This window comes from Orycteropus afer, unplaced genomic scaffold, assembly GCF_000298275.1.
Source record: "Orycteropus afer afer isolate SDZICR_OR568_19922 unplaced genomic scaffold, OryAfe1.0 scaffold00346, whole genome shotgun sequence".
Classification (NCBI taxonomy): Eukaryota; Metazoa; Chordata; class Mammalia; order Tubulidentata; family Orycteropodidae; genus Orycteropus; species Orycteropus afer.
Window position 1 is genome coordinate 2,624,555 of NW_006921933.1, and position 13,034 is coordinate 2,637,588.

The following is a 13,034-nucleotide window of genomic DNA, read 5'->3' on the forward strand; positions in this document are numbered from 1 at the left end:
TAAATTGCCAAGTCCTCCGAGATGCCCCTGGACGGACTTGAACCTCCATCCTTTTGGTTAGCAGCTAGGCACATTAAGGACTTGCACGACCCAGGGACTCCCTGGCATAGCATAGACTGCTAAATCCTTTGAATTACAAATCTAATTGTTGATAGGAGACCCATAAAAAAGAGGAGGAAGAGAGGAGGACATAAAAGAAAGAAAGAAAAGAGTGAAAGGAAGTAATTTGAAGCATATGAGTCAGGGGTGGGGACTAGAGGAAGTTCAGTGTCGTCCCGTATTCCCATCTTAGTTTATCTTTCACAAACAGCAAAAGCACATGCATTGTGGGAAGGCCTCAGCGAATACACACACTGATATATTAATGGCATTCTCTGGTAAAAGAGCTGCCACTTCCATTCACGTTGGATTAAGTTCATGATGTCAGTGGGACTCTTACAATTTAGGCCTTGCTCCCACCAGAGCCAACAGATTTTTACATAGCTATTTATAGCACACACAGAAAATAAATTATACATGATGCCGATCCTACTGGGAGAGGAATCGCACATTAATGCATCATTTCTCTGCATTTTCATCAGCCCTGAAATAGGGAGGCTAACAGGACGATTAGGATGCAAAATTCACTCCCTCTAAGGAATTTCGTGAATTATCCACCTAACCCGGGCAATCATCAGAGGGGAACAGGGATTTCTGAGGTGGTTAAAAATAGACTTGAAGCTAAGGGTTATGGAAGGACTGCGATGAATCTAAAAAGCTGAACCAGGCCCGCGGTGGCTCTGTGGTATTAATTACACCACTTGCCAGGGGAGAGAACGGGAATAGTACCTTCCTCTCTCCGGGAAAAACAGGGTGAGACATCCACCCAAAGAATTGACTCCTTTCCTGAAAATGTGAACGAAGAGGAAAACAATATGCTTGGGAAGCCTGCTCCTCCCAAGCCTTCTGTGAGGCTATAATAACTGTACCATGAGCTCTCCACTGTGGTTTTCCATCACTGCTCACATAGTCCCTCCCAGGCCTTTAATAAAGCACCAGGGAAGATGAAGCTTGATATGAATGAAAAAGAGAAACTCAAAGACTCACAATTTATTGACTCAGCTCATATACAGCATGGACTATGGATTTGGGGGTGGGTCACAACTTGACTGCACCATTTTCTTCACAATAGAAGACCCAGTAGGCATGAGCTCATTTAGTCACGAGGATTAAGCAGATAAGAGTCCCTGGGTGGTAGAAATGGTTAATGAACGTGCTAGCCTGCAAACCAAAAGGTTAGAGGTTCGAGTCTACCCAGAAGTGCCTCTGAAGAAAGGCCTGGCAATCTACGTCCAAAACTCAGCCACTGAAAACCCTCTGGAAGACAGCTCTGCTCTGACACACATGGCGTTGCCTTGAGTTGGAACTGACTTGATGGAACTGGCTTGGTGTTTTAGATTAAAGCAGTAACACAACAGCAAAGACAGGATCATCATCTTATGCTGACTTTCTTCATTTTAGTTAAGAAGCTTGCTCTAAACCAAAAAACCAACTCACTGCCCTTGAGTTGATTCTGACTCATAGCGACTGGGTTTCCAATGCTGTAAATCTTTACAGAAGCAGACTGCATCATCTTTCTTGATGTAGGGGCAGGTGAATTTGAACCTCTGACATTGGTTAGCAGCCAAATGCCTTAACCACTACACCACCAGAGCTCCTTAAGAAGCTTGTTAATGAGGACAAATAAAGACAGAGATGGCCCCAGATCATATGAGGGACTTCAAGGTGCACTATGGATTCTTGGGTGAGGACAGGTTTCAGAACCTGACTATCTCATTCCAAGCCACATCCTTCCTGTAACAATTGTCAGAACCCACGTAAGTTTTAGATCCATCTACTGAGATCGAGGTTCACGAATCATGCTTTCTTCTATAAATGACTCCCAGTTCCCAAGGCCCTCTGTGTCCAGGTCATTCTTCTTAGAGATTGGCAAAGTCTTCACACTCTGCGAGCCAGGTGTGAACAGAACAATGGAAAAACTGCTAACTTCACAATGGGATTTAAAGAACTCTCCAGAAAAACTGGGGAAGAAGCAGAGAAGAGCCCCTGCCAGCTTTGGTCTAGCATTTAATACCAAATGGCTTCAAATGTCACCTTTGGGTACATATGTCCTTGGCCATTGACCCTGATTTATTGCACTGGCCCCACAATGAAATAAACAACCTCTTAGTGGCCTCAGCTGGTTAAAGGGCACATGCCAATTACACAGTTGAATAAGCCCCTTATTCAAGGAGGAAAGACAAGGGCATCTCTGAGATTTCAGGTTAGCCTTGACAATCTTCCTAAATACCTTCAGCCATTGAAGCTGTGCCACGGAGCATGGTTCTACGCTGACACATAGGGGATCCCCTTGAGTTCGGCTCAACTCAACAGCAACTGGTTTATCAGCCAAGAATGGAACTTGCAGCGTACTGCCTTTACAAGTAATGGTATCTACAAATAATTTTTCCTTTGTGGGTTTTGTTGGTTTATTTGTTTGGAGAGCAGCAGTAGGGACTGGCCTAAATGTGATTTTGTTCTTGAAAATGGTTTTCGTCTTTTGAGTTTCTTTAACTGTTTTCTGAGTTCTCATTCCCGCTGCTTCTGCTGACATGCCTTAAGGCTTTGTAGATATCAACTCTCTGCCTAAACGTTTATTTATTTTTATAAGTGTAGGTAGCAGGTTTCACACTGTGATCCTCTCCTTTAAAATATGGCTTTAGAGGCTGTGAAAATGCCATCCAAGCCTTTCACCTGCTCCTACAAGTGGTGATACTCGAGGCAGTTAGGATTTTAATTTTATCCTATAACCTGAAACTGTACAAACTGAAACCCTGAAGCAGGCTCAGGAAAACAAAACCAAACTTTGCAATTTTCCCTCAATGTGAGTTGTTTTTCTTCTGACAACTAGTTGCTAATTGATATCATCTACTTTGCCAGAGGGTATAACTCACCTGTTGCTGTCAGGTGCTGTGGAGTCAGTTCCAACACACAGCAACTCTATGTATGCACAACAGAATGAAACCCTGCCTGGTCCTGCGTCATCCTCACAATTGTTGCTGTGTTTTAGCTCACAGCTGCAGCCACTGTGTGAATACATCTAGTTGAAGGTCTTCTCTTTTTTTGATGACCCTCCACCTTACCTGCTTATTATCTGTTGTTGTCATTGTTAGACGCTGTCAAGTTGGTGCCAACTCACGGCACCCCTGTGTACAACAGAATGAAACACTGCCCAGTCTGCACCAGCCTCACAATCCTTGCTACACCTGAGCCCATCATTACAGGCACCGTGTCTATCCATCTTGTTGAGAGTCTTCCCCTTTTTCACTAGTTTACCTAATTTAATTTACCTATTAGTGCCCTAGTTTACTTAATTTACCTAGCTGTCACTTTTTGTGTGGAAATACAAAAGTGATTTATGGATTTACAGAGCAGAAATAAATGAAGAAAACAGAAAAATAATAGGAAAAATCAACAAGACTAGAAGCTGGTTCTTTAAAAAAGATTAACAAAATCAGTCAAGAATAGGTTTACACAGAAAGAAACATTATTTGATGGTTACCAGGTATGGGAGGGGGAGGGAAGAAAGTCACTAACTAGATAGCACACAAGTGTTAATTATGGTGAAGGGAAAGACAATACTCAATATACTGAGGTCAATACAACATGACCAAGGAAAGGAAGACAAGAGAGACACAAGAATAAAGGACAACTATAGTAAACGGTACAACATACACAATCGTGCAACAACAGAAGCAACAAACAATAATTTGTGAATAGATACATAGGTAAATATGTATGTTAAATAGTTGAGGGAAGTCCTACAGGAGTACATCCACATAAATATACAGGTATGGTTGTGGATATTTCTACATACAAATTTGTAAGTGCCACATGTATACTCATAGATATATGATAGAGCACATGGGGGAACAGCTATACTAGCTATTTAGACATAAGGACTGAACTGCTGGATCATAATCTCAGGGAACGTCTAGAACAACTGACAAAACACACTTCATAAATATAGTGTTCCACATTTCAGTCTGGTAAATAAGATCTGTGGTCTTGCTAGTGCCCATGTAAGAAGGGACTATTGGTCTCTTCCTGCCTGGAGCAAAGAAGAATGAAGAAAACTGAAGACTCAAGGAAGCAATTAGTCCAAAGACTCATGGCTGCCATGAGTTGTAGCCTTCTCTAACCTGAGACTAGAAGAACTAGATAGTACCCTGTTACAACTACCAACCACTCTGACTGGGACCACAGCACAAAATCCCAGTAAGAAAGATAAAAAAAAAAATGTAGAACAGAATTAAAATTAAAAAAAAAAAAAGCACCTCACTCACTGGTCTAAAAGACACTGGAGGAAGCCCCAAGACTATCATCCTAAGACAACTTTCTAACTTGAGACTGAAGACATTCCAGGAAGCCATCTTTCAGCCAATTAATAGAAGGGCCTACAAAATAAAAAATAACACCAAGAAGAATGTGCTTCTTAGACTAATCAACTATATGAGTCCAAAAGGGCAGCATTTGCCCAAAACCAATGATGAGAAGAGGGGAAGGGACAGGGAAACCTGACAAATGGAAAGAGGAAACCCAGGGAGGAAAAGGAAGAGTGCTGACACATTATGGGGATTGTAACCAATGTCACAGAACAATTTATGTATGAATCATTGATTGGAAAACCAATTTGCTATGTAAACTTTCACCTAAAGCACAATAAAATGTAAAAAAAAAAAGATGAACAAAATAGATAGAGCATTGGCAAAATTTAACTAAGGAAAAGAAAGAGAAGATGTAAATAACATGAATAGTAAATTAAATGGGTGATATGACAATAGAAACAACTGAAATAAAAAGGATAATAACAACACTATGAAGCAATGTACTTCAACAAATTTGAAAACTAAGAAGAAATGGACAAATTTCTAGAAACACAAGACCTACCCACACTAATACAGACTGAGATAGAAAACTTGAACAGACTCATAACAAAGAAGAAATTGAGCAGGTCATAAAAAAAAAAACCTCCCCACAAAAGAAAGTCCTGGCCCAGATGGCTTCATTGGAGAATTCTATCAAATGTTCAGGGAAGAGCTGACACCTATACTACTGAAACTATTCCAGAACACAGAAAAGGATGGAATACTTCCAAATTCATTCTATGAAGTAAACATAACCCTGATACCAAAACCAGGCAAAGACACCACTAAAAAGGAAGACTATAGACCAATATCCCTCATGAATATAGACACAAAAATCTTCAACAAAATCCTAGCCAATAGAATCCAACACTATATCAAAAAAATAAATAAATAAAATACACCATGACCAAGGGGGATTCATACCAGGTATGCAAAGATAGTTCAACATTAGAAAAACAACATAATCCATCACATAAATAAAACAGAGGAGAAGAACCATATGATCATATCCACAGGTGCAGAAAAGGCATTTGATAAAATCCAACACCCATTCCTGATAAAAACTCCCAGCAAAATAGGAATAGAAGGGAAATTTCAACATAATAAAGGGCATATACACAAAGCCAACAGGCAACATTATTATCAATGGAGAGAGAGTCAAAGTATTCCCCTTGCAAACAGGAAACAGGCAAGTATGCCCTCTATCACCACTTCTATTCAACCCTGTATTGGAAGTTCTGGCCAGGGCATGAGGCAAGAAAGGGAAATAAAAGGCATCCAAATTGGCAAAGAAGTAAAACTATCTCTATTTGCAGACAGCATGATCTTAATCATAGAACACCCAAGAGACTCAGCAAGAAAACTACTAGAATTAGTTGAAAGATCCAGCAAAGTGGCAGGATATAAGATCAACATATAAAAACTAGTTGGATTCCTTTATATCAACAAAGAGGTCTCTGAAAAGGAAAACAATACCATTCACAATAGATAAATACTTGAATAAATCTTACCAGGGACACAAAATGCCTATATATAAAAAACTATAACACACTACTGCAAGACACTATAAGAAACTTACATAAATGGAAGAACATGTCATGCTCATGGGTAGGAAGACTGAATATTGTGAAAATGTCAATACTGCCCAAAGCAATATATATATTTAATGCAATCCCAATCCAAATTCCATCAAAAGTGTTTAAGGACATGGAAAAACTCATCACTAATTTTATATGGTAAGGAAAGAGAGCTTGGATAAGCAATGCACTACCAAAGAAGAAAAACAAAGTAGGTCTCATTCTACCAATCTCAAAATTACTATATAGTCATGGTAGTCAAAACAGGCTGGACTTGGTACAATAATAGACAATAACAGAACAGTGGAACAGAATTGAAAATCCAGAAATGGATCCATCCACCTATGGACAGCTGATCTTTGACAAAGGGCTGAAACCTGTTAAATTGGGGGAAGAGATAGACTTTTTAACAAATGGTGCTAGCAGGTGGGAAAAAATGGGACTACAGTCATGAATGGATATAGTTTTGACAAAGGCTATCTCTACCTATGTATTTATATGTACTTCAAATACATCCATGAATGTAGTAGAACACACAGGGGACAAAGTTATGAAAATGTCTTAGTCATATCCAAACACCCTGAGGGAACGAGTTGCTCTCTACGGAGGCTCAGGACCATAGCCTCAGGAAACAATAAGGTCAATTGGCGTGACAATCTACAAAGACAGTATCTATATCTTACTTTGGTGAGTAGCAACTGGGGTCTTAAAAGCTTGTCAGTGGCTATCCAAGGTGAAACTATTGGCCTCTCTCTGTCTGGAGCAAAGAAGAGTGATGAAAATCAAAGACACAAGGAAACAATTAGTTCAAAGGACTAATGGAGCATGTGAACCCCAGGCTCTACAACCCTGAGACCAGAAGAACTAGATGGTCCCAGCTACCACTGCTGACCACTCTGAAAGGGATTACAATAGGAGGTCCCAGACAGAGTGGGGAAAATATGGAACAAAGCTCAAAATCATAAAAAAAAAAAAAAAAAAAAAAAAAAGGGCCAGGCTTGCTGGTCTGATGAGGAATGGTGGAATAGTGGAACTCTTGAGACTCTGACTTTCAGACACCCTTCAAGCTAGGAACTGAATTTGGCCCAATGACTCAATTGTCAGCCAAATGACAGACAGGCCTAAAAGGTAAACAGTTATATCCTGAGTGTATGGACTCATTACAACAGTCGAGCATATGAGATCCAGAAGACAGCATTTGCCCAGGGACAGAGCTAGGAAAGTGGGAGGGAATAGGAAAGAGAGAAAGGGTGGGCACAGGGAGAAAGTGGGAAGAATGCTGGTACAGTGTGGGAATTGCAGTAAACATCGCCAAACAGAATGTGTATGGATTGTCGAATAGAAAACCAATTTGATCTGTAAACTTTCACCCAAATCACAATTAAAAAAAAAAAAAAAACCTATCTAAAATAAAACAGAACAAAAAGATGAATATATATTTGCAGACAAATGAAACAAGATCCATACCTTATACCATACACAAAAATGAACTCAAGATGGATCAAAGATCTAAATGTAAAATGCAAAACTATAAAGTTCATCAAATATAAAATAAGGGCAAACTTTGGGGCCCTAATTTTTGGCATAATAAAACTAAGCACAACCCAAAATGCATAAACAGCAGAAGACATACTAGATGACTAGGACCTTCTAAAAATCAAAATCTTATGCACATCAAAAGACTTCTCAAAAAAAGTAAAAAGAGAATCTACAGATTGGGAAAAAATATTGGGCAATGTCATATCCAAGAAGGGACTCACCTCTAAAACGTATAGAAAACTTCAATACCTCAACAACAAAAAGATAAACAATCCAATTCAAAAATGGGCAAAGGACATGAACAGACACTTCACCGGAGAAGTTATTCAGGCAACCAGTAAACACATGAAGAAATGCTTGTGATCATTATCCATTACTCATAGCAACCCCTCCCTGGATTTCTGAGGCAGTATCACTACAGAAGTAGATTGTCCAACCTTCCTTCCGAGGAGTAGCTGGTAGGTTTGAACCACCAACCTTCTGGTTAGCAGTCAAATAGCTTAGGCACTACACCAGCAGAGCTCCCCATTATCCATTATAGAAATGCAAATCACAATAACAACGAGATAAAATTTAACCCAAGCAATAATAGTAAAGTTCAAGACAAAAAACAACAAATGCTGGCGAGGATGTGGAGAGACTGGAATTCTCATACACTGCTGGTGGGACTGTAAAACAGGATAACCACTGTGGAAAACGGTATGGCTCTTCCTTAAAATGTTGGAAATGAAAACCCCATTTAATCCAGCAATAGCACTACTAGGCATATATCCTAAAGAAGTGAGAGCCAGGATATGAATAGATATACGCACACCCATGTTCATCATAGCACCATTCACAATAGCAAAGAGATGGAAACAACTAAGTGCCCATTAACAGATGAATGGATAACCAAACTATGGTACATATACACAATGGAATACTACACAACATTAAAGAATAATGAAGAATCAGTGAATCACCTCATAACATGGATGAACTTGGAGGACATTATGCTCAGTGAAATACGTCAAGCACAGAAGGACAAATATCATGAGTCTAATGTTATAAAAAGTCAGGAAAAGTTTACACAGGGAAAGAAATTTTCTTTGTTGGTTACCAGAGATGGGAGGGAAAATTGCTGACTAGTCAAGGGATGTTGTTAATTTGGTGAAAGGAAATGCAATATAACAAAAATAGAAAACAAAAAACATAAAAAATATTTTTTAAAAAAGGCAAAATCACTAAGGAGAAGGAAGACATGGAGACATGCACTCGAGGTACAAACAACAAAGGTAAATTCTATGACATACACAAGACTGCATTATCAGTAACAACAAACACTAACCTACGGATGGATACACAGGGAGACAGGCAAGAAGATCAGGTATGGGTAGGAGACCGCGAATATACCTATGACCATATTCCTACATATGTATCTGTATATGCTATAAAAATATCCATGTACATTACAGAACTAACAGGGGACAAAGTCAGGATAACTTGTTAGCCGCAACCAAGCACCTTGAGTGAGTGAGTCACTGGGGCTATGAGCTCAAGACCATGGTCCCAGGGGACATTAAGCTCAATTGGCATAACATAGTACACAAAAACACTGTTCTATATTCAACTTTGATGAGTAGCAACCAGTCTTAAAAGCTTGAGAGTCGTCATCTGAGATACAACTATTGGTTCTTCCACATCTGGAGCAAAGAAGAGTGGAGAAAATAAAGTCATATGGAAGCAAATTGGTCCGGCAGAGTAATGGACCATGGGAACCTCAGCCTACATGACCCTGAGACCAGAAGAACTAGATGATGCCCAGCTACCAATGCCAACCACCTGGAAAGGAGTCAAAATTGAAGATCCTGGATAAAGTGGGAGAAAAAAAATGTGGAACAAAATTCAAAAACATAAAAAAAAAAAGAGAGAATTACTGGTTGGAAAGAGACTGGTAAAACCCCAGGGGCTAAGGCCCCGAGTCACCCTTCAGGCCTGGAATTGGACTCACTCCTGTAGCTTAACTCTCAGCCAAACAATAGAGAGGGCTGCAGGTAAACACCTACAGGGAGATACACTCCTTAGAAGAGTCAACCATGGGAGATCAGAAGGGCAGCATTTGCACAAGGAGAAAGGTAGGGAGGCAGGAATGCATTGGCAAGAGGAACACAGGGAAAGAGTAACCACAGGGAGGAATCGGGAGCAGAGCTGTTATACTGTGGGGATTGTAATCGGTGTCACAAAACAAAATTTGTAGGAACTGTTGAATGTAAAACAAATCTGCTTTGTAAAACTGCACCCAAATCACAATCAAAAGCTTTTTTAAAAAAAAGTGATTTATGGATTTAACAGTCTGGTACTTATTAATTAAACTGTAAATAAACATCTGCTTATTAAGTCAAAATTATAGGGACAACAGAGTAATTTAGGCCTCTCTGTTCTGCCTTCCCATGAAATCTAGGCTGACTGAAGAATGTTCTTATGCCAAACTTAGCAGTTTGTACTTTGCCTTAGGGGGGAAGAAATCCTTCCAGAAATGTGAATTTTGTAAAGAATCAAAATTAAAGCCAGTGCAGTGAACGAAAACAACTTACCAAATTGTTGAAACCGTTTCCGCCTCACCTCAATCCATTTCTTTTGAAGTATTTACATTTTCTCTAAAACATTTTTAATAGAAAACTTTCACATCCAGTTTTCCCCACTCCCTGTTGACACTGTAAAAGGAAACAAAGTGCTTTTTCTAAACACTGGTCTCTGAGGACGTAGGTTCTAAATACCTGTGGTTGTGCATTCATAATCAAAGCTGGTCACATCATTGAGCTTCTTTTCCTGGTATTCCGGTGGGCCGATACACAGCACGTCAGAAACAGTGGAATTTGTCATCTTCAGCCACAGATACAACCATTTGGCTTTGCAGTCACACTCAAATTTATTGCCCCTTAAATCTCTAAGAAGCAAAACAAAATGCAAACAGACACACATAAAGAAACCAAGTTGTTTGGAGAAGTTTAGTAGCCACATGGAACTCCAGCATCGTTAACATCCTGATAGATTTAATAGCCAAAGAAAAACAGACTGATTTTTTAAGTCATCTAATTTCCTGTACTTGCTACTGACTTTATTCTGTGCTCGTGAGTGCCCATGATTTTAACTGGACAGCAAATGGAGAGTTATCAACACTGATACATCACCATCTCTCTAAACCCCCTTAAAAATGTCACTGTGCTGTGCTTGAAAGTGGGTGAGGGGGTGATTGAAGGAACCCTGACACAAGTTCTCATAAAGAGAGAACATTACAGAAGGATAGTTTTCACAAACACAATTGAAACTTTAAGTTCTTGTTAAGCTACGTCCAGCAAAGGAGTGACAGACACATGAAGGTAAAGGAGATAGATACACTAGCTTGGGGAAGGGGACACCTGTCAGCCAGCCCACTGTTGGCCTAATGGTATTACATATATTACAAAATGGCAACAACCAACACCATACCAACTAGATGCTGTTTCCCAGCATGCACTACTGTTGTAGAATTTTAGCTACAGTAAAGGGATGTGGGGGGGGCAGGCAAATTTAAAGCTATGATTAACTGGGACACAATGACAGCACAGAAAAACTTAATTTTCATTACTTACAGTTCAATCAGAGAGTCTAAATCACTGAAGACATCCCTTGGGAGGGCTTTGATGTGGTTATTGGCCAAGGAACTAGAACAAGAAAGTCCCATTTTAATGTGGTTATAATCTTCATGCCCTGTCACTCTGATGTTCTCTTATACAAAACTTGATTTAAAACAGAGCCCTAAGCCTCCTCTTCACAACGTGGTCTGACTACCAGCTCTGGCCATCAACACAGAGATAAAGAAATGGGTTTTGTGGTACACAGATGACAGTGTAATGCTGGGTTTGCAATTTGTTTTGTTTTTGGTTTTTAAACAGCATTTATTAAGTTCTTTCCACACATTGCTTAAACCTCAGATGGCTTCCCAGGTTACTTGGAAGATATGCTAAAAAAAAAAGTCCCTTTGATAACTTACTAGATGTCCACTGTCTACTTACTCTGCTCTCCCTTATACGGGAGCAGCCTCCCACTACCCAGATGCAGCCACACAGACTCCTTGCTAGTCCCCCAACAGGCTAGCCGTGCTCCCACTCAAGGCCTCTGTTAGGAACTGTTTTGTGTTCCCCAAAACATGACCTGTGGCTATAATATCCCTTGTGGGAATAAAGTTTTCTTTGCCATGTTAATGAAGACACACTGTGTAGAGCATCTTAAACTTAGTCACTTCTGGGTTATAAGATGAGCATCTTGGACACTGAGGTGCACAAACGGGGGAAGGATGGATGCCATGTGGAGATGATCAAGGGAGAGGAACCCAAGGGCTACAGAAGCTGAAAGAGACAAGGACCTCCCCCAGAGCCCACAGACAGCCAGCAAGCCTTCCCACAGAGCCAGGGACTCAAATTGTACTCCTGGAGCTCTGGTAGCGTAGTGCCTAAGGTACTTGACTGCTAACCAGAAGACCGGTGGTTCAAAGCCACCAGCCACTCCTCAGAAGGAAGACTGGGCAATCTACTTCCGTAAAGATACTGCCTCGGAAACACAAGGAGGGGTCTCTATGAATTGCAACTGACTACATTCTCCCTGAGGTGGTCCCTGCCCTCTTCCTTGCCCCCTCAGTTGGTCTTCACTACACTGCTGCCACTTGACATACTGTATATTTTAGTTATCTCTTTGCTTATTAAGGATCTCTGGTGGCACAATGCCTAGGGCATTTGACTGCTAACCAGAAGGTTCTCAGTTCAAATCCACCAGCTGCTGCGTGGAAGGAAGACTGGGCAATCTACTTCCGTAAAGATTTACCATCTTGGAAACCCAGTGGGGGTCACTATGTGTTGGAATTGACTCGATTGGCAGTGGATTTCTTTCTTTATTGGCTCTGTACCTTCCCGATGGGCCCTGGGTGGTGCAAATGGTTAAATGCTTGGTTAATAAACCAAAAGGCTGGTGGTTCAAACCCACTCAGAGGTATCTCAGAAGAAAAGCCTGGTGCTCTGCTTCCAAAAGGTCACAACCTGATAGCTCTATGGAATGCAACTCTACTCTGCACACAGATGGGGTTGCCATGAGTGCAATCAACTCAGTGGATATGTTTGTTTGTTTTTCACCTTCTTTATAAATGAGCAAAAAAGGAGCTCTGGTGGCATAGTGGATAAAGCATACGGCTTCTAACAAGAAGGTCAGCGGTTCAAACCCATTAGCTGTTCCATGGAGGGGAGATGGAGCAATCTACTTTCATAAAGATTTGTTGTTGTTGTTGTAGTTGTTGTTAAGTGCCATCGAGTCGTTTCCGACTCATAGTGACCCCATGCACAGCAGAACGAAACACTGCCCGATCCCGTGCCAGCCCCACAATCCCTGCTATACTTGAGCCCATCATCGCAGCCACCGTATCAATCCATCTCCTTGAAGGCCTCCCCTTCTTTCGTCGACCCTC

General features: G+C 40.6%; 1 protein-coding gene across 1 annotated transcript in view; it reads right to left on the reverse strand.

Moving 5' to 3' along the window:
- LGI2 (leucine rich repeat LGI family member 2) overlaps positions 1-13,034 on the reverse strand; it is a 63,489-nt gene that overhangs the window by 33,481 nt on the left and 16,974 nt on the right. Inside the window, exons 5-6 of the mRNA XM_007952561.2 lie at positions 11,173-11,244; positions 10,318-10,487 (exon numbers count right to left, since the gene is read on the reverse strand). Of these exons, the coding sequence (XP_007950752.1) occupies positions 10,318-10,487; positions 11,173-11,244 (242 nt within the window). The remainder of the gene's footprint in view (positions 1-10,317; positions 10,488-11,172; positions 11,245-13,034) is intronic.